Source organism: Ovis canadensis, chromosome 1 (assembly GCF_042477335.2).
Source record: "Ovis canadensis isolate MfBH-ARS-UI-01 breed Bighorn chromosome 1, ARS-UI_OviCan_v2, whole genome shotgun sequence".
NCBI classification, from domain to species: domain Eukaryota; kingdom Metazoa; phylum Chordata; class Mammalia; order Artiodactyla; family Bovidae; genus Ovis; species Ovis canadensis.
The window spans coordinates 75,239,461-75,264,683 of record NC_091245.1 but is presented as its reverse complement, the minus strand read 5'-3'; the positions used below and the strand labels follow the sequence as shown (position 1 = coordinate 75,264,683).

At 38.5% G+C, this 25,223-nt stretch overlaps 1 protein-coding gene across 1 annotated transcript in view; it reads left to right on the top strand.

The window, feature by feature from the left end:
* The window catches only part of DPYD (dihydropyrimidine dehydrogenase), a 931,708-nt gene that overhangs the window by 596,427 nt on the left and 310,058 nt on the right, over positions 1 to 25,223 (top strand). Inside the window, exons 15-16 of the mRNA XM_069598442.1 lie at positions 4,036 to 4,104; positions 17,945 to 18,028. Coding sequence (XP_069454543.1) covers positions 4,036 to 4,104; positions 17,945 to 18,028 — 153 coding nt within the window. The remainder of the gene's footprint in view (positions 1 to 4,035; positions 4,105 to 17,944; positions 18,029 to 25,223) is intronic.

Below are 25,223 nucleotides of genomic sequence, written 5' to 3'. Positions count from 1 at the left end.
TAAGGAATCAGTCAGTGATTGCTAGCTGCTATGAACACACTTCATTCCAGTTTAGGGACCAAAGAGGAAAAAAGTCTTTATCTCCCCAGTTCAAGTGAAGGACTTTAATGAGAGTAGAGTAGCTGATTACTATGATTAACCCGGTTGGAGATATTTTCCCAGCTTTTCGGGTAAGAAGGTAGAGCCTGTTTTTTGAAGATGAGAAACGAAGAACAGGATAGTGCTTAGCTGTTCAGAGCACACAAAACTTCTGTCTGCTCAGGATAATCTATCACTCCCACCTGTGGCCACCCCTCCCCAGTGACAGCGTGCCCCAAATCATACCCAGTCATTGTGTTCCTAGGCATTTGGTGGCACCAATGTTCTCAATCCTCAGGACAGTTCTCTGGGTGTTATTTACTTCTCTCTATCAAGCCCGAATGTGCTCCTCATAATCCTGGGGACTTAAAAGGTAAATGATGATTCTAACCAATCCAGGCATAATCTATATATGTTCGAAGAAAAAACAGCTTTGTCAAAATAAAAATCACCATTTAGTAAGGAGGAACTATGTTAGTCCCTACTTGAGAACATGTATCATGCCCACTTGTCAGGGCCAGTAAACCTTGCTTTCCTGGAAGTGGCTTTCTTGGTCAGCCCATCTGCCTACCTGGATCCTGCCCGCTAGAAGGATCTTCCCCATTGCCCTCTGTGGCACCTGAAAGGGGCACGGGAGGAGGATGCCATCCTGATTTAGCAGTCACTTCCTGTTTATATGGGAGGATAAACTTGAGGGTTACTTTATCATAACTGGAAGCAAGTTTTGGTTTTGTTTTTTGCCTATCTTTTCTTGGTTTTGAATAATAGAACTCCCTAAAAACCTAGGTCTACTGTTTGTCTCTTTTACCACAGAATCAGTATCTAATGCAAAAGTCATTTTTTCAGTCTAAATCTTTGGATCTAACCTTGCTGTTGACATTTTACCAGCAAGCTTGGGAAGTCTGCTCCTTCCCTAAATCCTTAGATTAACCTTTCTTTATAGAACAGTCTTTTGGACTCTGTGGGAGAAGGCGAGGGTGGGATGATCTGAGAGAATAGCATTGAAACATGTATATTATCATATGTGAAACAGATCGCCCGTCCAGGTTTGATGCATGAGACAGGGTGCTCAGGCTGGTGCACTGGGATGACCCAGAGGGATGGGATGGGAGGGAGTGGGGAGAGGGGTTCAGGATGAGGAATACATGTACACCCATGGCTGATTCATGTCAATGTATGGCAAAAACCACTACAATATTGTAAAGTAATTAGCCTCCAATTAAAATAAATAAAATTTAAAAATTAAAAAAGGTGTATTTTTTGACTTGACCTCAAGGCCACTGAGGACAGTGGAATCTGTCCACCTGCCCCAGCCTTCATCCCAATTGGTTTTCATTTCAAATGAAGTCCCCCATGCAAGGAATACTCAAGAGGAGGTAATAGTATAGTCCCTGAAGATCTGGTTACCTCTCTGGGGAATTCCTCCCTGGTCTGTTTTCTAACTGGAGGGTGGGGCAGAATAACATCAAGATTTTACAGCATGTGAAAATGGCAGAAAGAGTGTATTGAAGATACATAATTATGCTGGTGACCCTTTCTTGCTTGCATATGGGCAAGTTTGGAAATTGACTTTTCACTTTTGATCAGCCCCTATAGAAAAGGCCAAGGGTCATTCTTACATTTTTTTTTTCCTCCCCAGTTCTTAAAAGCTACACAAAAGTGGAATCCTAAACTCAATAAAAAACAATCATGCATTCTTAATTTTCCTCCTCTGTTCTTCATCTACTTTTGCTTTTCTCTCTTTGTTCCTCTCTCTACACAGGAATCTGTTTGAATACACTGTTTCTCCTGGTTTCCTTTTTTCTCAGCATCATCTTACTTTTGTCTGACTAAAGTTGTAAGATTTTCTCAGTCACTCACAATCAGCCTCTCAGATCTCCTGATTCTTCTTTTTCAATCTTAATACACACAATTTCTGTGTATTTTGACATCTGACCCTTTCTCTGTCACCAAGATCAGCATTCACAACTGTTCTGCTCACTCTTCTCTCTGAAAAATACAATAATCATTTGCCAAAAGTTTTCACCATTGTTTATTTTTTCCCTTCTCTAACTCATGTTGTTCATTTCTGCTTAATCTTAAAAGGATAAACTGAAAATGCAACTCTGTATTCCTAAACCTTTAGTGACCTCGTACATTTATTCAATCAATTCTGCTATGTGCCAAACATCATGCTGGTTATCGTAGATAAAATGATGAATGGTGCAGAGCGGTCCAGGCACCCATGGAAGATTATAGTCTATCAAGAAAAAATTGACCCAACGTTAAGGACAGGCTTATTCAGTATTTAGAGCTCTGGTATTCAGAACTCTCTCCTGTATGATTATAGCTTATTTTCTTTCTTTTATTGATAAAAGCATTCATCTGACTTGTTCGTCACATCTTTGTTTTGGTTTTTTTTTTTTAGACATATTAAAAAAAAAAAAAGCTGTATGTGGTGAGAGCCCAGTGGCTTTTAGTGGACTCTTCCACTAGACTCTGTGGCTTTAGATTTGGCACAGACTTTGTGTCATGATCTCATAGTCTTTAAATGATAGTAATAGAAAGTAATTACTGACATATACTGAATATTTACATTAGGCCAGCAAAAACTAATGGTTAAAAACACAGATTCTCAGTTAAATTTCTGGGTCTGATCCTGGCTCTGCTCTTTATTAGCTCTGTAATCTTATGTCTCAGTACCTCAGCATCTTCATCTGTAAAACGGGGAGAATAATTTGAGAATGATTTAGTGAGTTAATAGGAAAAAAATCTATTAAAACATTACCTAGTACCTTATTAGAGTCATAAACTCTTAGCAATTTGATTATCACTCTTCTAAGTAGATAGTGGGTTTCCCTGGTGGCTCAATGGTAAAGGACCTGCCAGTGCAGGAGACATGGGTTCTATCCCTAAGTCAGGAAGATCCCCTGGTGAAAGAAGTGGCAACCACTCGAGTATTCTTGCCCAAGAAATGCCACGAACAGAGGAGCCTGGTGGGCTATAGCTCATGGGGTTGCAAAAGAGTCAGACACAACAGCAGCGAGTAGATAGTAATGTTATCCACATTTAACCAATGAGAAATTGAATGTCTTGTCCAGGACCACACAGTTAGTGATAGAGTCTGAACTCTAATCTAGACATTCTGGCTTCAGAGCAGATACTAGTAACTACTATGCTATGAAGCCTCCTATATTATAAAATACTGTAATACTGTAGTTAAATAATCAACATTTAACAAACTTTAAAACTATAATTCACTCTGAATATGTAAGGTGTAATTATCCATACTATAATAAGATATGATTGAAGAAGACACTAATTTATTTCCTTTCCATACCTTGAAAGCTTTTAGCTATACCAGTAATTACATTAATAAATATTCCCACATCATTATGGGCTTCCCAGGTGGCTCAGTGGTAAAGAATCTGCCTACCACTTCAGGAGATGCAGAAGACCAGGGTTCATTCCCTGAGTCAGGAAGATCTCCTGGAGTAGGAAATGACAACCTGCTCCAGTATTCCTGCCTGAAAAATCCCATGGACAAAGGAGCCTACTGGGGTCGCAAAGAGTTGGACTTGACTGAGTACGCACGCACTACATCACTGTATTACTTAAACAACTCTTTGCATATGCAAATTCACGTAATTCTCACTATCACTTTTTGAGGTTGGCAAAGTCAGTATTATTATCTCCATTTTAAAAATGAGAATGCTGAGGATTGGAAAATTAAGTAACTTGCTCAAGCATTCAAAGACAGTAAATGAGAAAGTCTGTAACCTAAGTCTGAAGCCCCAGATCTTATCCTTTGCTTCACTATAATACCATGCTGTACTGTACTGATTTCTTTCAGCAGATGGAAAACTAATTTTTATGATATAATTTTCCATTATAAACATATGTATGTAAATATTATAGACCCCTATGTATCAAGACATAACTATTTGAACTAATTTTCTTTCCTTTCTCTTTTTAAAGATTGTGATTGCTAGCATCATGTGCAGTTACAACAGAAATGACTGGATGGAACTCTCCAGAAAGGCTGAGGTAATTATTTCTTTATATTTATTTTCTTTCTTCCCTTCTATTTTTATTAGTTTTAAATAAAGAGCTGTCATGAAAAATAACCCAGTAGAAGAAAAATTGAGTGAAAAATGGTAACTTAAAACATTTATATTACAATTTGTTTACCCTGTGTTTTCATTAAAATGATGGAAATGTAAATTTAAAAGGAATCTATTCTATAAAAGTAGTCCCTTGGATTTCACACGCTGCCTAAAAATCCTTTATTCTTTGACTCCATATACTCTTTATTTGCATATTAAGCAAACTGTATATTATGATGGATGCCATGATAAAATTTAATTCTACCTTTGAGAGTCTAACTTGATCTTACCTTGCCTTTAGGCAAGCTAGTTTGACAGCAAGAAAAGAAATTTTGAATATAAAGCTCTTGAATATTTAAAATATAAAAGGTTCATTTAATACTATTCTAGTTTGAATATAGACATGCATAAAATGGTAGGACAGAATGCTCCTGAATGGAACACTAGTCAGCGAGCTTTCTATAATATAAATTGAATCTTGCACAAATGCAAACAACTAACCATGTGCCTCAAATTTCTATTTCAAATAGAAAAATACATACTTAAAATTGTGTACTTATGTCCATCGTCCTATCGCAAAAAACACTGTAGCTGGGGTTTCTTGAAAACCTCTAAGAAGTGAAGACTAAACCTAGCACTAATTATGAACTAACAGGTCTGCCTTATAAAATGTTATAAAGCTTTGTATAGCATTGAAAAATTGTGATTTTACAGTTTATTTGGATATCTTAGATCTGTGAGGGCAAAAATATTTTCTGGGACTTAGAGAGATGAAATTAAATATGATCAGTAATTGGCTTTGTGATCTTTGTTGCTGGGTCCATTTTACACATGTATTTACCTAATTGACCGTGAAATTTTCCACTGAGCCCAGGTTTGGCATGAGTTTTGCCAATTTAAAGCTGACTATGATGAATGGCTTTATCACACTGCTTGCTCCTCTGCCTTCTGTAGAATAAAATACTGAAAGTATTTTGGTCAATATTAAGTGTTAATTTTTAGATAAGCCAATTTTACTTTTAAAAAGTCAAAAGCTTTTATATATGTATAAAGATACAGCTTAAAGATACACTCCACATCTAATTCTTTAACTGTAGTTTTATTCAATATTATTTTCTAGCTTCTCATTACCAATCAATCAAAGTAAAAGGGGAAGGAAGAAAAAAAGGAAAATATGTTTGAAAGAAAGAAAAGGAAAAAAATATGCCTTCCACTCAGTCAAAATAGTCTGTTAGGTCTCTCAACAGAAGAGCAATTTGCATATCAAGGAGTTCGATCTATAGCGTTGATTAAAAAAAGTTCCCTCTAATCTTTGAAATATGGACCAGCTCAGGGCATAACACATGAAGGAACTATCCCCAGGTCTTCATATTTCCCTGGAGGGAAGCAATAGGCAGCATGATTCCATGATAGCTCATATGGTAGACACCCAATAAAGCTTTGTAGAGTGAGTATTTGGTTTTGTTTCTGTGAACACATGCTTCACAACAGATTAAAACAGATTTTCTTACAATGGAAGAGCCCACATTAAAACAAATCAACAAAAACAAAAGTGTTCAAGCCAAAGTTACTGTACTACTGACAATGTACATTTGTTTGGGGGTGGTGATAATGAAGGGTAGGAATCTGAGAGAACATACCAGCTGTTCTACAAGCCATTGCTTTTAAGTTCAGCAAATCACTTAATATGATGATGGATATACTTTAAATTCATGAAGTTCCTCTCCATAGAGTAGATTAATTCTTGAATTGCACAACAGGGAATTCAGAAAATCTTGCTATCAGCTCTTTACTGTTATATCTGAAAACAGAAATGCATGTGTGTAATAGCAGAGCAGATCCAGTTGTACAAGAACATGAAAGAACAGAGATTGAGAGAGAAACTCTATATCAGAATGAAAATTTGGACAAGAAGGGATCATTATTATTTATTTCATTGGAAACTAACATTTTGTTGTATTATTTTGAATAAACATTTAAGGCCATGTTGGTGGGGGGGGAGTTATAAAAAAACCAGAAACCTAGTACATTCTTAAAATATGGTAAAATCTACCAGATGCTGTTTTTAAAAGTCAGTGTGCATGCAGTATACCATTTTTTTCACATGCATATTCTTGGAAATAGAACCATGTCGAACCAAACTTTCCTTTTCACTCTAACTCTCTAGAATACACATACTTTTAATGTCTTATTCCTCAACCTGGTTTTAATTTGTCTTGTTTTTTGAGCATCATAAAACAGAAGCAGCCTCCAGAAAAGTTTTTACAGCTTGGTGTCAAATCAGTAGCATTGTTAGGCTCTGCTCAATTTCTTTGGTTCAGGTATCTGATCACATGCTATCCTAATTTTCTGGGACATTGATAAACTATTCCAGTTCCGTGGAGGCAAGATCTCTGAAGCACTTACTATTTGCAGAGTACCTGGCCATCCAAAACAAAGGTGAATAAGGTATAGCCTCAGCTAGGTAGAACAGTTTAAATGTGTATACCAAATTGAACCATACCCCATAGTAGATCTTAAATAGATCTTGAACTCATTTGAATAGATTTGGAATCCATTTCTTTCTTAATGTGTGTTAGCTTAGAAAACAGAGCCTGAGTCAAAATTAATGTGAAGATGCTTCACTGAAGGATTCAATTCCAAAGCAATAAGATTAAAGGGGGGTGTGAGGGGAGTGAAGGCAATGGGAAGAAGGGAAAGCAGATGGAGCGTGGTGCGTTCCAGAGCTGGCTGCCACTTCGCAAGGAGATGGAGCCAATTGCTCAGCCGTGTGGGATGGGAGGGCTGTGTGGGATCATCCTGCCTCACAACAGTTTAGAGAAGAAGACGAGTGAAGGACATATCTACTGGTTCCTTCTGTTTCTTCTCTCTCACTCCTCACACTTCACACCCCAAAGGTTTGCTTTCTTCTGCACATTTGGGCTGTGTGTCCTTCCCTCCTTATGCAACTGCTTCAGAAGCCAAATCCCACAGCATGCTGAGAGCACTGGTCCTCCTGGAGCTCCCACTCTGACACATTCAGTGGCGAGTCCTGCTCTCTTCCTGAGGAGCTATGAGAGCTGGCAATGACAGGAAAGCTGAGGACAGCAACAGGGACCAAGGTTCTTTATTAAGCTAGTGGCAAAAGCTTGGGTAGCAAGTAAGGCCATCAGATTTGAAGAGACATATAAATTAGGTGTGGCTCAATATGCATTGCGTTTGTGTACGCTAAGTCATTTCAGTCATGTCTGACTCTGTGTGACCCTATGAACTGCAGCCTGCCAGGCTCCTCTGTCCATGGGATTCTCCAGACAAGAATTCTGGAGTGGGGGGCCTTGTCCTCCTCCAGCGGATCTTCCCAACCCAAGGATCAAACCTGCTCTTCTATCTAACCTGCATGGGCGGGCAGGTTCTTTACCACTAGTGCCACGTGGGAAGCCCTCAATATGAGTTGCTACCATCCTAATCTGAAAGCCTCATTAATCTCTTTGCTTTCAATCAACCCCCAGTCTTCCCACTAGCTTTCTTACCATGTAAAGCTCTTCACTTGACCTGTATGGTCTGGTACCTGGCCATTCCCCTGGTGTCCCCTTGGGTTTGTTCTTCACATTCCAGACTCCAGTGGCCTTCTTTTACTCCTCCAACACACTTGTACCTCAGAGCCTTTGCCATTACCCTGGGCTGAAATGTTCTCTCTTCCTCCGCTCAGAGCTCCCTGACTAGTAGGCTAACTCGCTGTCCTACTCCTTCTGAAATCTTATCCTCAGAAGCTAGTTTATCGTAAAGTTAATGAAGCTTAAGCTTCAGAGCCCTTACTTGTACAAGCTACTTCCAAGGCCTGTACCTGATTTTCTCTTTTTCATTTTTATTTTTAAAGAAGTATCTGCAAACTGTATGAACTTCAGGCTCCTCCCCCAAATCTGGGTCTACCTCCGCTTGTGCCTTTCCTCCCCAGAATTTAATAAAACTGGTGATTAACAGTGATGTCATCAGCTCTTTCACCTGTCTTATGACAAAGCAAACTGGGTGGAGACCTCACCCGGTTCACTGTTTAACCCCCAGTTCCAAACACAAGGCTTTGCTGGCCAGTGGATAGTCCTCAGATGTTTGTTGAATGAAGCAAAATAAAGGCACAGAGCTGATATACAGGCGTATGACAAACAAAAGGAAGCAATTACAGAGTAAATGGGAAGAATGAATTTGATTTGGCACAATGAACTTGAGGTGATTAAAATCCAAAGCTGAAGGTTTTAGGTCAGGGATTTGATGGGCGATTGCCAAGGGTCTGACTATAACTGGTAGGCCGAGACAAGGAAGGTCCAGCTGAGAGGCATAGGTGTCAAAACCAGGTGACCATACTATTCCTAGCAGAGTGTCCAAATAAACCACTTTGAAGCCAGGTTCTTTTTTAAACTAGGATCTGGACTATTTATAAAATTAAATAGATGTTGAAGTTAGGAAATCTCAAATAGGCTGAGATACAAAGCAGACAGAGGTACATGATAGGAATACATAGGACCAGTTGGATATAAATTCCTGGACACTAACAGTCAGCAGGAAAGAATAGAATCAGGAAAGATAGATGTCTAGTTGGAGATAAGAGATAGTCACAGACTTAGTGCCCAGTGGGGCCCAAGCCAATCCAGTGTTTACCTGTCCCAGGTCCAATTCAAAGTGGTCTAAGATCCCAGAGAACTTGGGTCCCCAGTTTTGGATGCTGCTGCTGCTAAGTCACTTCAGTCGTGTCCAACTTTGTGTGACCCCATAGATGGCAGCCCACCAGGCTCCCCTGTCCCTGGGATTCTCCAGGCAAGAATACTGGAGTGGGTTGCCATTTCCTTCTCCAATACATGAAAGTGAAAAGTGAAAGGGAAGTCGCTCAGTCGTGTCCAACTCCTAGTGACCCCATGGACTGGAGCCTACCAGGCTCCTCCGTCCATGGGATTTTCCAGGCAAGAGGACTGGAGTGGGGTGCCATTGCCTTCTCCAATAGTTGAGACTAATTGACAGTGTTGCTATGTAGAAAGTTGGCAGTGGGCCTCATGTATTCTTTTAACAGAAGAAAATTAGGGAGAATCCAGGAAGTGTCCCTGGAGTAGGCAATGGCAACCCACTCCAGTATCCTTGCCTGAAAAATTCCATGGACAGAGGAGCCTGGCAGGCTATGGCCCATGGGGTCACAAAGAGTTGAACATGATTGAGTGACTGACTGAGCAGGCACCAAAAAAGGTAGCTTCATGTCTTGCTACCCTGCTTGGTCTCCTATGTCCTTACTTGTTCCCCTTGACCCGTGGGAGACTCTCTTCCCACTGGGGCTCTGATGTGCTGCCCCAAGCCACCTCCACATGCCTGTCGTTCTCACTGTGCTCAGGCTCTGCCACCCCCTCTGCGCCCTCATGGCTCTTCCTCAGAACCTCCTAGTCACCTACCTTGCTCGTCCCCCAGCCAGTGACTTTAGAACTGCATAGATCGATAAGGAAGAGAGAGGTAAGGAAAGGGGAAGGAAAAGAGCCGTGTTCCCCCTTTTGTTGGATAGATTGTACAAGGGTTTGTGGTTTTGCTTCCCTGATTTCTCCGAGAGGTTTTACAAAATGAGTCAGAGAATTTTAGAAATCACGTTTCCACCACTATGCTGAGAATTTCTTAGAATAGTTTTCTGCTACCCCTTTCCCCAACCTCAAATGTGGATTTTTGTTGTTCAGTCACTCAGTCATGGAATTCTCCATGGACAGGGGATACTAGCAAGAATACCAGAGTGGTTTGTCATTTTCTACTCAAGGGGATCTTCCTAACCTAGTGATTGAACCCTCGTCTCCTGGAGCTCCTGCATTGGCAGGCAGATTCTTTACCACTGAGCCACCTGTAAAGCCCCCAAAGTGTGTATAGCTACTTTATATTCTTTTTCAGATCAAAGCTGAGGAAAGGCAAGTTGGAGATTGTAACTGAATGGATAGATGGATGGATGGATAGATGGATAGACAGTGAAACAGGTAGTTAGATTAGATTAACTGCTTATACTTACATAATATTTACTGCAGTCCAGGCACTGTTCTAAGTCATTCACTTTTATTAAATTTATTTGTAACTTAGAAAAGCAACCTTGTGAGGTACTTTTCTGTATTCCATGTTTTGGAAATGAGGAGACTGAGGCCAGAAGTTGTGAAATAATATGCCCAAGTTCACACAGCTAGTATGTGGTAAAGTGGGATTCAAACCCATGAAATCTGGCTCTATAGTCCACACTATTAACATATCATTCTACTTCATGCTGATAAACAGATGATAAATAGATAATGTATGAAATTAGAAGCATCAAATTTTCTATGTCACTGCCTTCACTAGATTATTTTATTGTATAATCATTTAGGTGAGGCAGAATAAACTCTGGGCTAAATGACTAAACTAAAAAGCTTGTGACTAACAGGAGTCAGAATTCATGCCCAGTTTCAGTTAATTTAACATTTCATGGTAATTCAGCAATTAAGGCTTTTTGAATGCATGTGGTTGCTTGGAAATAGAATTAACTGCCTTTTAAGGTGGTGTACATCATATGACAAGAATATTGAAGCAGAGGCCAAATGAATATTCCCCAGCTCTTGGTGTTATTTTGAGCAGGATTATCTGTTTTTGAGGCCTAGATCCTTATTTCAAAGATCTTTATGGGTATGTTTAGTGGGTTAGCGTTTGTATATGTGTATAGTGCTGGGAAAATTTTTAACAGTCACTGAAAAGACTAAATTTAATAAGGGGTCTTCAAGATTTTAATATCTATTTAATATTTAGAAACTTGAAAGATGTCAAGTTGTAACATTTTGTTATCACGTTAAAACAATTCTAGCCATGAATTACCTGATTTCTAATAAGTTATGATAGTGACCAAGAATATGGGTTCTGTACTTAAAATGCCTGATTTAAAGATCCTATTCTCATTTACAAGCTTTAGGCTAATAAATTAGTCACTTGAACTCTTTGGACCTTGATTTTATCAGTTACAAAATGGGAATAATGATATATCCATTATAAAAAGCCATCAGTTACAAAATGGGAATAATGATATATCTATTATAAACAGCCTAGTAAAGTGTCTGACATATTGTAAGTGTTCGACAAATGTTAGTTATTATTGTCTACTATGAATCTAATTGTAAGCTTGCACTTACATTTTAGAAAATATGTATAATGTAAATATCAATACAAATGACACCTAAAGCTTATTCCAAAATGTTGTTGAATTGATTTGCTGTTAATTGCTGCATTTCAACTAGCAGTCTAAAGCAAATAAGTCTAAAAGAAATATTTGAAATAACTAAGACATAATAAGAAAAAATATATACTTGCAGTGTACAATCTTTTAATTAAGCTGCAAATTCTCACATGACACAATTTTGAGATAGGTCCTATTGTCTCCAGTTTACACTTGAGTGTGTGTGTGCTTAGTTGCTTGTGTCCAGCTCTTTGAGGCCCCATGGACTGTAGCCCACCAGGCTCCTCTGTCCATGGGATTTTCCAGGCAAGAATACTGGAGTGGGTTGCTGTTTCCTCCTCCAGAGGCTTTTCCTGATCCAGGGATGGAACCCATGTCTCCTGAGTCTCCTGCATTTCAAGGCAGATGGATTCATTACTGCTGAGCCATCTGGGAAACCCTCACACTTGAATAGATGGGAACAAAGAAGGTTAACTTACTTTCCCAAGTGCCTTAGCAGATCTAGGATTAGAACTCAGAGTTTAGCCAGTTGTGTTTTGTCTAAACTCACCACCAAACTGTGATTCAAATAATTTTCAAATAACATGAAGCATTTACAAAGACCATCATAAAACCATGTTAGAAAATAGGCTGAATGATTCAATGAACTTTCACAAATGTGCAGAAGGAAAAGCAGACTCACTAATGAGTAAAAGTGAGTAAGAAAGTCAACCAAGAAAGATATAACTCGATGGAATACTTGTTTGTTGAGGTCTTATTTAAAATTAATAAAATAGGAAAAAATCTTGAATGATTAGGAAGAAAAGAGAGATTTGAAGAAAAGCTGTTGGACTAAAGAAAGGTCTGATATGCTTAGAAAATAATGAACTTTTAAAAAAGTCTTTCCATGATGTGATAGACATGTTATAATATTATGGAAATTGAGCCACACTTACCTTACTCAAAAAGAAATGGTGGCATTGAAGGAATTCTACAAGTTAGGTTAAAGAATCATTAATTTATCTTCCATTTCTCAAATTAAAAAAAAAGTGTTTTAATTGTTCTTAGAGTTTTTGCAGAAGACTTCGAAAGAATTCTATGGTTCTCCAGTTATTTTAGGAATGCTTAGTGTGAAATATTTTGTTCACTTCTATAGGACCCATTTGTATAAATTAATGAGTTAAATAAGAAAGATTCCTACTTAATTATTAAATTAAAACAAAATTATCTGTACTTCATGTTTCTTAGGATGGATTTTTTAAAAATACAATAAGATTGATTCAGTTTAAAAAGATGAGAGAAATAGGTGAAGAAAATTAAGAGGTACAAACTTTCAATTACAAAAAAAATGAGTCATAGGTATGAAATGGATGATATAGTCAGTAGTAATGTAATATCTCTGTATGATGACAGATGGCGACTAGGCTTATCATGATGATTATTTGTAATGTATACAAATGTATAAAAATATTGAATCACTGTGTTGTGCACTAGGAATTAACATAGTATATTGGTTAATTATACTTCAAAAATAAACAAACTTACAGACAAATAGATCAGATTTGTAGTTACCAGAGTTATTGGGTGAAGGCGGTCAAAAGGCTTAAACTTCTGGTTATAAAAAAAGATGTATTAGGGATGTAATGTACAACTTGCTTACTATAATTAATACTGCAGTATGTAACAGAAAATCCTGAGAGTTCTCATCACAAGGACTTTTTTCTTTTATCTTGTGTCTATATGTGATGATGGATGTGCTCTAAACTTACTGTGGTAATCATTCCATGGTGCATTAAAGTTAAATCATTATGCTATACACCAAAAACTTATATACTGTTGTATGTCAGTTGTATCTCAATAAAACTAGAAGAAAAAATGAAAATATAAAGAGCAAAACCAAGAAGAAAAAATAAGCCTGATACATGTGTTATATGTATGCTTTGCTTCTTTTTTTAATATATAGAAAAAAGTAGAAAATTATACATTAAATTGTTAACTTAGATTGCTTTAGAGGTATGAAGTTGAAAGAGGAGGAGAAAAACTATTTATATTTCTATATATTTTGGTTTAATTTGAACTATTACCACAATCTTATTTTCCACCTGAGTTTTTTTAAAGCAACATAGAACACAATGAATGGTGTTCCCAGTTTGGGTAATTAAGATGCTTGAATGCCCTGAAGCATTTGAAAGCAGTATTAATAAATAATAAAAGTTAATTGATAAAAGAACATTTAAAATTTTATTCATATTTATTCCATCTAGCCTGATACATTTTTCTTTGCCCTGCTACCTTCAGTACCAATTATCCAGAATTAGTAAGATTTGTTTCTATAAAAATAGAAGCTATATAGGGCAGAATCAACATGATATCAAACAGACCTGAGTTAAAAATCTCTGTTGTGTTACTTGATAACCAGACTGGTCATTTAATTCCCTTGTGCATCAGTCTCCCCATCTGTAAAACTGGTACCTGATTATTCCAAGAAGGATGAGAGTTAGAGATAAGAAATGCAACTCACAGAGAGTAGTGAGTGTCATAAACTCAATGCTTATTTGCTTTTGTTATTAGAACTGTGTCTGAATGTCTCCTGTAGAGGTACAGGTCATCAATGGCCTGCTCCAGGGGCTCTGGGGGCAGCAGACCTGGGTATGACATAAGCCCTCTTGGAGGGCACAAACAAAATCTTGTGTGCACAAGGACCCAGGAGAAAGGAGCAGTGACCCCACAAGAAACTGACCCAGACATGCCCGTGAGTGTCCAGGAGTCTCCGGTGGAGACATGGGTTGGTGGTAGCCTGCTTCAGGGTTGGAGGCACTGAGTGCAGCAGTGCTTGCATGGGAACTTTTGAAGGAGGTTGCCATTATCTTCATCACCTCCACCATAGTTTGCCCTCAGGTCAAGCAACAGGGAGGGAACATAGCCCTGCCCATCAGTGGAAAATTGGATTAAAGATTTACTGAACATGGCCCAGTGCATCAAAATGGGACCCAGTTTTGCCTTCAGTCTCTTCCATCAGTAAACTTCCATAAGGATCTTTTCCCTCTCCATCAGAAGGCAGAGAGAATGAAAACCACAATCACAGAAAACTAATCAAACTGATCACATGGAGCAAGCCTTGTCTAGCTCAATGAAAATATGAGCCATGCCATGTAGGGCCTCCCAATATGGACAGGTAATTGTGGAGAGTTCGGACAAAACGTGGCCCACTGGAGAATGGCATGGTAAACTGCTTCAGGATTCTTTCCTTGAGAACCCTGTGAACACTGTGAAAAGGCAAAAAGGTATAACAATGAGAGATGAACTCCCCAGGTCTTTAGGTGCCTGATATGCTACTGGAGAAGAATGGTGAAACAACTCCAGAAAGAATGAAGAGACGAAGCCAAAGCAAAAACAACACCCAGTTGTGGATATGCCAGGTGATGAAAGCAAAGTCTGATACTGTAAAGAGCAATATGTATAGGAACCTGGAATGTTAGGTCTGTGAAACAAGGCAGATCAGAAGTGGTCAAACAGGATATGGCAAGAGTGAACATCGACGTTTCAGGAATCAGTGAACTAAAATGGACTGGAATGTGTGAATTTAACTCAGATGACTATTATATCTACTGCTGTGGGCAAGAATCTCTTAGAAGAAATGGAATAGCCATCATCGTCAACAAAAGAGTCTGAAATGCAGCACCTGGATGCAATCTCAAAATGACAGAATGATCTCTGTTTGTTAAGGCAAACCATTCAATATCACAGTAATCCAGTTCTGTGCCCCGACCAGTAACGCTGAAGAAGCTGAAGTTGAATGGTTCTATGAAGATCTATAAGACCTTCTAGAACTAACACCCAAAAAAGATGTCCTCTTCATTATAGGGGACTGGAATGCAAAAGTAGGAAGTCAAGAGCTACCTGGGGTAACAGGCAAATTTGGCTTTGGAGTACAGAATGAAGCAGGACAAAGGCTAACAGAGCTTTGCTAAGAGAATGCACTGGTCATAGCAAACACCCTCTTCCAACAACACAAGAGAAGATTCTACATGTGGACATTACTAGATGGTCAATACTGAAATCAGATTGATTATATTCTTTGCAGTCAAAGGTGAAGAAGCTCTATACTGTCAGCAAAAACAAGACTAGGAGCTGATTGTGGCTCAGATCATGAACTCCTTATTGCCAAATTCAGGCTTAAATTGAAGAAAGTTGGGAAAAGCACTAGACCATTCAGGTATGACCTAAATCAAATCCCTTACGATTATATAGTGGAAGTGACAAATAGATTCAAGGGATTATATTTGATGGAGTGCATGAAGAACTATGGACGGAGGTTTGTGACATTGTACAGGAGGTGGAGCTCAAGACCATCCCCCCAAATAAGAAATGCAAAAAAGCAAAATGGCTGTCTGAGGAGGCCTTACAAATGGCTGAGAAAAGCAGAGAAGCTAAAGGCAAAGGAGAAAAAAGACATATACATTTGAATGCAGAGTTCCAAAGAATAGCAAGGAGAGATAAGAAAGCCTTCCTCAGTGATCAGTGCAAAGAAACAGAGGAAAACAATAGAATGGGAAAGACTAATGATCTCTTCAAAAATTAGAGATACCAAAGGAACATTTCATTCGAAGACAGACTCAATAAAGGACAGAAATGATATGGACCTAACAGAAGAAGAAGATATTAAGAAGAGGTGGCAGGAATACACAGAAGAACTATATAAAAAATATCTTTATGACCCAGATAATCATTATGGTCTGGTCACTAACCTAGAGCCAGATATCCTGGGTTGCGAAGTCAAATGGGCTTTAGGAAACATCGCTAGGAACAAAGCTAGTGGAGGTGATGGAATTCCAGTTGAGCTAAAAGATGATGCTGTGAAAGTGCTGCACTCAATATGTCAGCAAATTTGGAAAACTCAGCTGTGGCTACAGGACTAGAAAAGGTCAGTTTTCCTTCCAGTTCCAAAGAAAGGCAATGCCAAAGAATGCTCAAAGTGAAAGTGAAGTCGCTCAGTCGTGTCCGACTCTGCGACCCCGTGGACAGTAGCCTACCAGGCTCCTCTGTCCATGAGATTGTCCAGGCAAGAATACTGGAGTGGATTGCCATTTCCTTCTCCAGGGGATCTTCCTGACCCAGGGATTGAACCCGGGTTTCCTGCATTGGAGTCAGATGCTTTAACCTCTGAGCCACCAGGGAAGCCCGTATTGCACTCATCTCACACACTAGTAAAGTAATGCTCAAAATTCTCCAAGCCAGGCTTCAACAGTACATGAACCGTGAACTTTCAGATGTTCAAGCTGGTTTTAGAAAAGGCAGAGGAACCAGAGATCAAATTGCCAGCATCCACTGGACCATGGAAAAAGCAAGGGAATTCCAGAAAAACAGCTACTTTTGCTTTATTGGCTATGCCAAAGCCTTTGGCTGTGTGGATCACAATAAAACTGTGGAAAATTCTGAAGGAGATGGGAATACCAGACCACCTGACCTGCCTCTTGAGAAACCTGTATGCAGGTCAAGAAGCAACAGTTAGAACTGAACATGGAACTACAGACTTGTTCCAAATCGGGAAAGGAGTACATCAAGGCTGTATATTATCACCTTGCTTATTTAACTTATATGCAGAGTACATCATGAGAAATGCCGGGCTGGATGAAGCACAAAGCTGGAATCAAGATTGCCAGGAGAAATGTCAATAACCTCAGATATGCAGATGACACCACTGTTATGGCAGAAAGCGAAGAACTAAAGAGCCTCTTGATGAAAGTGAAAGAGGAGAGTGAAAAAGTTAGCTTAAAGCTCAACATTCAGAAAACGAAGATCGTGGCATCCGGTCCCATCAGTTCATGGCAAAGAGATGGGGAAATAATGGAAACAGTGTCAGACTTCATTTTGGGGGCCTCCAAAATCACTGCAGATGGTGATTGCAGCCATGAAATTAAAAGATGCTGTTCCTTGGAAGAAAAGCTACGACCAACCTAGACAGCATATTAAAAAGCAGAGACAGTACTTTGCCAACAAAGGTCTGTCTAGTCAAAGCTATGGTTTTTCCAGTAATCATGTATGAATATGAGAGTTGGACTATAAAGAAAGCTGAGTTCCAAAAATTGATGCTTTTGAACTGTGGTGTTGAAGAAGACTGCAGGGAGATCCAACCTGTGAATCCTAAAGAAAATCAGTCCTGAATATTCATTGGAAGGACTGATGCTAAAGCTGAAGCTCCAATACTTTGGCCACCTGATGCAAAGAACCAACTCACTGGAAAAAACCCTGATGCTGGGAAGGATTGAAGGCGAGAGGAGAAGGGGGCGACAGAGGATGAGATGGTTGGATGGCACCCCCGATGCGATGGACATGAGTTTGAGTAGGCTCTGGGAGTTGGTGATGGACAGGGAAGCCTGGCGAGCTTCAGTCTATGGGGTCACAAAGCGTTGGACACAACTGAGTGACTGAACTGAATTATCCTTGTATAGATACCCTCATTTGAGAGTCAGAATATACCTCATAAAATAGCCGTGGTGCAGAAAACAGTAGTTAAAATTTGTCAAATGTGACCTATATTGTATTATCAGTGGTGAAAACCTGTTAGTACACAATTAAAACTTTGTGTTTTCTTTCATTTTCCTTCCTCATCTTAAAGGCTTCTGGAGCAGATGCCCTGGAGTTGAATTTATCGTGTCCGCATGGCATGGGAGAAAGAGGAATGGGCCTGGCTTGTGGGCAGGTAAGGACCTCAACAGCTGCCGTTATGTATGTCTGTGACAGAGCAGGCCCCTGTATGGATACTCTACTTTAGGCAAGAAGATGGGAAGATCAGATGACTGGCTTGAGACTTCCAGGTCTGTATTGTTTAAATATTTAGTGCTTAAAAAGTAGAAAATTAGAGAAGCTGAAATTACAGCAACTGTTTAGTTTTTATTGAGGAAAATATCACATTATGTGCTTGACAGGAGGTAATATCATAACAAATAGTTTTTAAAAGCGCTGAGGCAGAATTAGCTGATTTCAAATGCAATGTTCTTTATTCATTCCTGATGCTGATCCACTTTCCCTGGAGCAATATACTGTACAAAATGCATTGTTCGTAGTGATTTTGTAGTAAATGGGGCACAGCACAAATTGCATTTTACATTTTTTAGCATATGATCATTATTCTCTAACTGTGTTTTGGGAGTTGCAAAAAGACTTTGATGATATTTTTATTTTTTGATACAATAAATGGAACCTTCACGCTAAAACTCTTCCAGAAACTTAATGAATAAAATGTGGAAATCTGTATTAATATGGAGAAAATACTGCATCTTTATGTAACTAGATACAGTGTTATATGTTAAGGAACAATGTAAAAGTTTAATGCTAAAAAGGTGAGGATTTTGCATCTAATTTAGCTTTTAAGCCCAGAGGGAATTGTTGTGAATTAAATAATACAAATTGTTGTAATTTATGACAAATTTCCTAGTCCTAGAAAGTTTAGTTTTATTTCCACATCTGACATGGAGCTTTATACATAGTAGGTAGTCAGTTCTTTTTTTTTTTCCCCCCCAAGTCATAGAATTATCTGAATTAAATTCAGAGGCCAGAGATACTTAATTTGGACAGGCAGAAATTTCTGCTTATTCAAATGAACGTAGGTTGCTATTTTCGGATTAGCATTCAGGGAGGATTTTAAAGTACCTTGTAAATATTTAATTAACATTCGGGATAGGTTTGTGACTGGGAAGAAACCATTCTTTTGTAGCAGCAGGAGAAGTCAAACGTTGTTCAAGTGTACTCTCTACTCCGCTCACAGCAGATTATCCAGAAGATCGTTCAGTGTGGTAACAGAACAAGCCTCAGAATTACCTGTAGAGGGAAAACACCATTATGTTACATCACAATTTTTATAAGTCATGTGATTAGGCAGCAGTCAGTGTGTCATGACAGATAACTCGGTTAAAACAAGGAACATTCTTTAAAGGACACCTGGAGCAGAGCCCGAGGGAGTCGAGTTTCTCTCTTTACACCTTTCCCAAATATCTTTTAGTTACATGGATTAAAACAACAATGGAAAATTTGAATCTATTGACTAAGTTTTAAAAGAAAGATGTATTTTCATATGTATTTCTTGCCACAAATATGGCAATTATTTTGAAAATGTTACCCAGCTATAAGTTTATTTTTTAGAGCGGACTTCTGCTCTGTGAACACCTCAAAACTTACCCAGCTGTTAAATGTCTTAGGTGGATCCTCCCCAGAGTTATTTAGCTGCATAAAACAGCCTTTGGCTGAATGAGGATGCAAGTGCTAAAATTTTTCAGTCAGTTATCATTAAGATTTCTAAAACTCATGGAAAACATATGTTCCCAAAACTATTATGTATTAGACTGAAGGAAACTTAGAAGCATTTCCATTTCTCTTATTAGTTATAATCTCTAAAACTATAACCAATTCTACTAGCCAACTTTGGAATTTTTCTTTTGAATTATATTCTCTTGTACATTGTATAATTGAAAAATAAAGCTAATTTAATTAGTTTGCTCCAACATAATTTAAATGATTACTGTGCCTCGGGACACATGCATGTTCAATATTTTAGATATCGGGAAGGAAGAATATTAGCACACTGGGAAAAAACTTAACTATACCTCTGAATTTTTAGAGTGGGCACGAAGACATCTGGGGCTTATTCATTTTCTCCTTTACTTCCTATTTCCTTTTCTCTGCCTCCTGTTCCCATTGCTTCTTCCTCCCTCCCTAAGGTTTATAGTCTTAAACACTCGCAAGTTGGTGGGATAGGGAATTTGTACCCAGTGTTGGGAGACCGAGGAGCCATTCCAGTTTGTCTTCCTCATCATAGTATGATCTGCATCCCGTTTGCTAAAAGCTCCCTTTGTCCTAAGTAAAGAGCTATGTGTATCACCAGAGCCTGAGAAACGTTTGCTTCATCAATGAATCAAACTGACATTAGTCCCATGGCTAGAATATTTTTCCATTAGAAACACTCTCTTGTACTGTGACCATTTCTGGTATTTCTAGAAATCATAATGATTTTAGCTCCCTAAGATGAGTATAAGCAGAGTATAGTAATACAATACATTTTCCTCTCTAAACATTTTTTTCTTCTTTATCTCAAATATTTTCTTACAAATATCAACTAAGTGAAATACACTGCTTTTATACCTGAGTTTAATTAGCTGTATATATTTAAACATACACATGTAAATTTAAACTCTATATATGTTCCCATAGTGACTAAAAGTTGTGAAGTATAGGAATAGAAAAGGCTATAACCTTTATGACATAGAGTCATCATATATATTTATGGAATTTATAGAAATAAATAAAATCTCAAGCTGACCTGGGAATTTGAATTGTGTATTCCCTGCATATAAAATCTTAAACACTTAGCAGGACACTTGCTAAGTGTTTAAAGGCAATCTCATTCTTTATTCTTTCCATCAACCATCTTTGTCACCTTGATCAAGCCACTTACTCTCCTAAAGCATCAGTTTCCATCTCTCTAATATGGAATTTGAATTAGATGGTCTCTAAATCCCCATCCAGCTGTAATATTCTTTAAATGCTAACATTGTAGGCAGCAAACTAATATGTCATTTTTTAACTATTCATAAAGACCATTGGTAAAATAAGAACAACTAAAGAAATAAAAATTGCATATTATGTTATTCTTTTTAAAAGCATTAACATTTTCTTGGCTTGCATGAAAGTCAATGTTTTATTTATTTAATGTCTTTTTTTTTTACACAAATCAATTCTGCTCACTTTTTGGTATTTTACTTATTTGATGAATATCTAACTATCAGTTGTTTTAAAACACCTTGGTTTAATAGACATTTCGTACTTTACATAGTTAAAATAGAACCCTTGTACTTTTAATATGTCAGCCTGCTCTTCTATCACATTTTTTCCATTTTAGTTAGTGGTTTCACCCAATAAACTTGATGCTCGAGCAAAGGTAAAAAGACGTTCTAGTTTGGGTGGCATATAGTTCAAAGAGTCAGAGTTATATTACAACATGAATTTTTTTTCCGACTTTTCTTCAGTTCATAACAATCCTCTGAAGTAGGATGAGTTTCCATTCCATTTAACAAATTAAAAAAGAAGAAACAAAAAACCTGATCTTCCATGTTTCCCAGGTCACGAATCTGTCAGTGGCTACGAGGCCTGAGCTTTAGTTAGCATGCAAGCCTGAATATAGGGAAGGTGCAGAGAGCAGTTCCCAAGAAATCAGTATTCGAATGTTAGTGTAAATATTATCATTATTAAATTAAAATTAAGAGCAGGATTAAGCTCTAAACTCCCAAACAAACCTGAACGTTCTATGTAAGTGTTCTGTCTCTCGGGAATGAGGGAGCGCTGATGTCTTGACAATCAAATTTAAAGTTGTCTACCTGCAATCTATGTAAACTAATTTCTGTGACAGCATATTACTTTATAAAAGTACTTGAACTATAATAAATTCTATAAAGTGCAGATGAAATGGCACCTCTCTGAAGTCTTCTTTTCTAAAATGCTAAGTGTCTGTAGGGCATTAAGTAAATAGTCTTCTTCTGTCCTTTCAGAATTATGCTGAATATTTTTACTTCCACTTCAGAGAACCTCCTAACCTAGATTCACACAGGAGCTGAAAAGGCCTTGAATAGCTGTCTATTGTTATTGTGTTTGTTTTTTAAATTATTGCCAACATTTTAAAAACAGGTGGCTGGACCAAAAAAAAAAAAAAAATCTACTTCTTTCATCTCTTGAAATGAAGAAGGTATGGCCACACTTGACCTATACTGACATGTGGCAGCGAGGAACTAGAGCTTCATTAGGCTCCTTTAACCCTCTATGTGGTACACGTAAACAGCTGCAAACATTTGACCAAGGATAAGTGCTCACTCAATACAGATTTTATCAGTATGTACCTCTCTGCTACTGCTACTGCTAAGTCACTTAAGTCGTGTCCGACTCTGTGCGACCCCATAGACGGCAGCCCACCAGGCTCCCCCATCCCTGGGATTCTCCAGGCAAGAACACTGGAGTGGGTTGCCATTTCCTTCTCCAATGCATGAAAGTGAAGAGTGAAAGTGAAGTCGCTCAGTCGTGTCCAACTCTTCGCGACTCCATGGACTGCAGCCTACCAGGCTCCTCCATCCATGGGATTTTCCAGGCAAGAGTACTGGAGTGAGGTGCCATTGCCTTCTCCAATGTACCTCTCTGATTCAACCTTAAAATATTGAAACCAAGTCTTCCCAGGCTTTTTGCTAATTTTCTGGGTTCTTGACATTGAAGATTCTCTAGATTGCCTTCTTCAGCCAGAAGTACTCTTACTTCTTAGACCCTCCATCAGCTACCAAAAGAAAGATAGTAGGGAGTAGGGTGTGGAGTATGGGATAAGTTGCCTTGTCTTCCTACCTTCCTATTTTATCTTCCACATAGCAAAAAAGAAGAGCAGGAGGCAACATGTTCCACAGGACTTTATAATACTAGTTACATAACTCCTTAAGATGATTTTTTGTCCTTGCCTTCAGAAAGCATACATTTTTAAAGCTTCTTCTTATTTTTCATACCAGATGTTTTCTTCTTTGCTTTGAGTCAATGATGTGGCACAGACTCTCAGAATTGAAAGGAACCATGAAGGTTTCCCAATTCAACCTCCTTATTTAGAGGACAGGAATATGGGACTGGGAAGTGATCTAAATAGCCTTAATCTGAGCTAACCAACTAGCGGAGCCAATGCCTGTAATGCCCTTGTCATTGACCCCCCGTGTTCTGGCCAGTATTTTCTACTATGTCATGTGGTGTAATCAAATCTCCAGTCAACTGAACAAGTCAGTCAGTTGCCCTGGAAACTTCCTACTCTGTACCTTTTTGAATACCATTATTCTCTCCACCTGGAATTCATATCTTTTCAACTGAAATTATTCAAATAAAATTCACCTGTCTAATTCTATGTTAGATGGCCTCTAATTCATTAATTGGGTCAGTTCAGTTCAGTTCAGTCACTCAGTCGTGTCTGACTCTTTGTGACCCCATGAATCACAGCACGCCAGGCCTCCCTGTCCATCACCAACTCCTGGAGTTCACTCAGACTCACGTCCATCAAGTCAGTGATGCCATCCAGCCATCTCATCCTCTGTTGTCCCCTTCTCCTCCGGCCCCCAATCCCTCCCAGCATCAGAGTCTTTTCCAATGAGTCAACTCTTGGCATGAGGTGGCCAAAGTACTGGAGTTTCAGCTTTAACATCATTCCTTCCAAAGAAATCCCAGGGCTGATCTCCTTCAGAATGGACTGGTTGGATCTCCTTGCAGTCCAAGGGACTCTCAAGAGTCTTCTCCAACACCACAGTTCAAAAACATCAATTTTTCAGTGCTCAGCCCTCTTCACAGTTGGGTATATATTATCAATTAAATTGTTCATGATAAAGAAAAAATAACATGTTATATATGAACAGGTTAAAGATAGACACTATATACACACTCTCATTTCAATCTGTGGTGACCTAGAGACAGAATCACTGTCAATGAATTTGGATTTCTTTACCTGAAAATTCTAAGAAGTTACGAAGATGTTGTTTATCTGGCCCTTGAGGGATTCTCATTGTTCCATAGTTGCAAGCCATGATTTGGCCTTCATCATAGGTGTGATTGCTAAACACTGCCCAACTAGTTCAGTAACAATTCCTTTGAATGGAAAATTCCAAAATGATAGTATATAATTGGAGGGAAAACTGCTGTAACTTTACAGTCAGAGCAGAATCCTGAATAAAGATGGTGCACCACTCTCATCACTTGCTATGTCTTGCTTTCTCACAACCCCAGCCATTTGTTTACATACATTCTCTACATAGAATTTCTGAACACTGGAATATTCAACTCAATCTTAACAGTTACCATCAGGAAATACACATATACAGTCCTGCTTTTATGATGATTTAGCTAGGCAAAACAAATGGATTTAAACAAACAGATTTTAAATTGGTAAATCTTATATGTTCAGTGATCTTAAATAAGTATTGATTTATATTAATATCACCTAAAGCAAGATTTTGATATTTCCCTCATGATCTGTTCTGTGTCCAAATTTAATTTGCATAAACTTGGTATTTTTTTAAAAAAAAAAGAGAAAAGAATGTTTGTTTCTGTTACAACATGCCAACATTTCTTTCAAAAAACACAGATTATTGCTCTTTCCCTTGCCAGAGAGCAGATGTCTGTCACCAGGAAGAGAATCCAAAACTAAGTATGAGGACCACATTGCCCCAGATGTGCTATCCTTTCCCTTGGGAAATAAAACCTTTTTCCAGCAGCTGGGCTAACAGTCCTTCTATCTCATATACTGTACAAGGTCTAGGGAACAAAGACCACAGCTCTGCCTCCATCTGGTTCCCATGGCATGTCTGTGGAGAGGACAGTATAAAGATACTACTTTTAAAGCCAAAACACCTGACTAGTCATGGCACTTCTGTATACCCCAGAGGGTGAAATGAAGGCACTTGGGAATATGAGAAATCTTAACAAAGAAGAAACAAACATAGGAGCCCCATCAGTGGTAAAAATACAACAAACTGAAGCCACAGTGCTCTCTCTGGTATGTCTTGGGGGATCTAAGGTGAGGATCACTGCTGAGTTAGATTTCCTTTTTGATACTGATTAGATGTGTGCACACGAGACCTCCTCTATTTTAGGTTCTTGATTCTTCTCACCCTTTCTGACTCTAGCCTCCTCTAAGAAACTTGGGTGTCAAAGTGCTGCTTTGTTCCTGAATGTGATGCGTAATTTTGCTTTAATCATCATGGATGAATGTAAGTCCAGGCTGGAAAATTGTACTTGAGGTCTGTAAGCTGATTGGCTAAACATGGGCCAGGCTAGGTTTGCCTCTGTGCATTGATCCCTGAGACATCATAGGTTTGGAAATCGCTGCACTGTAAAATAAC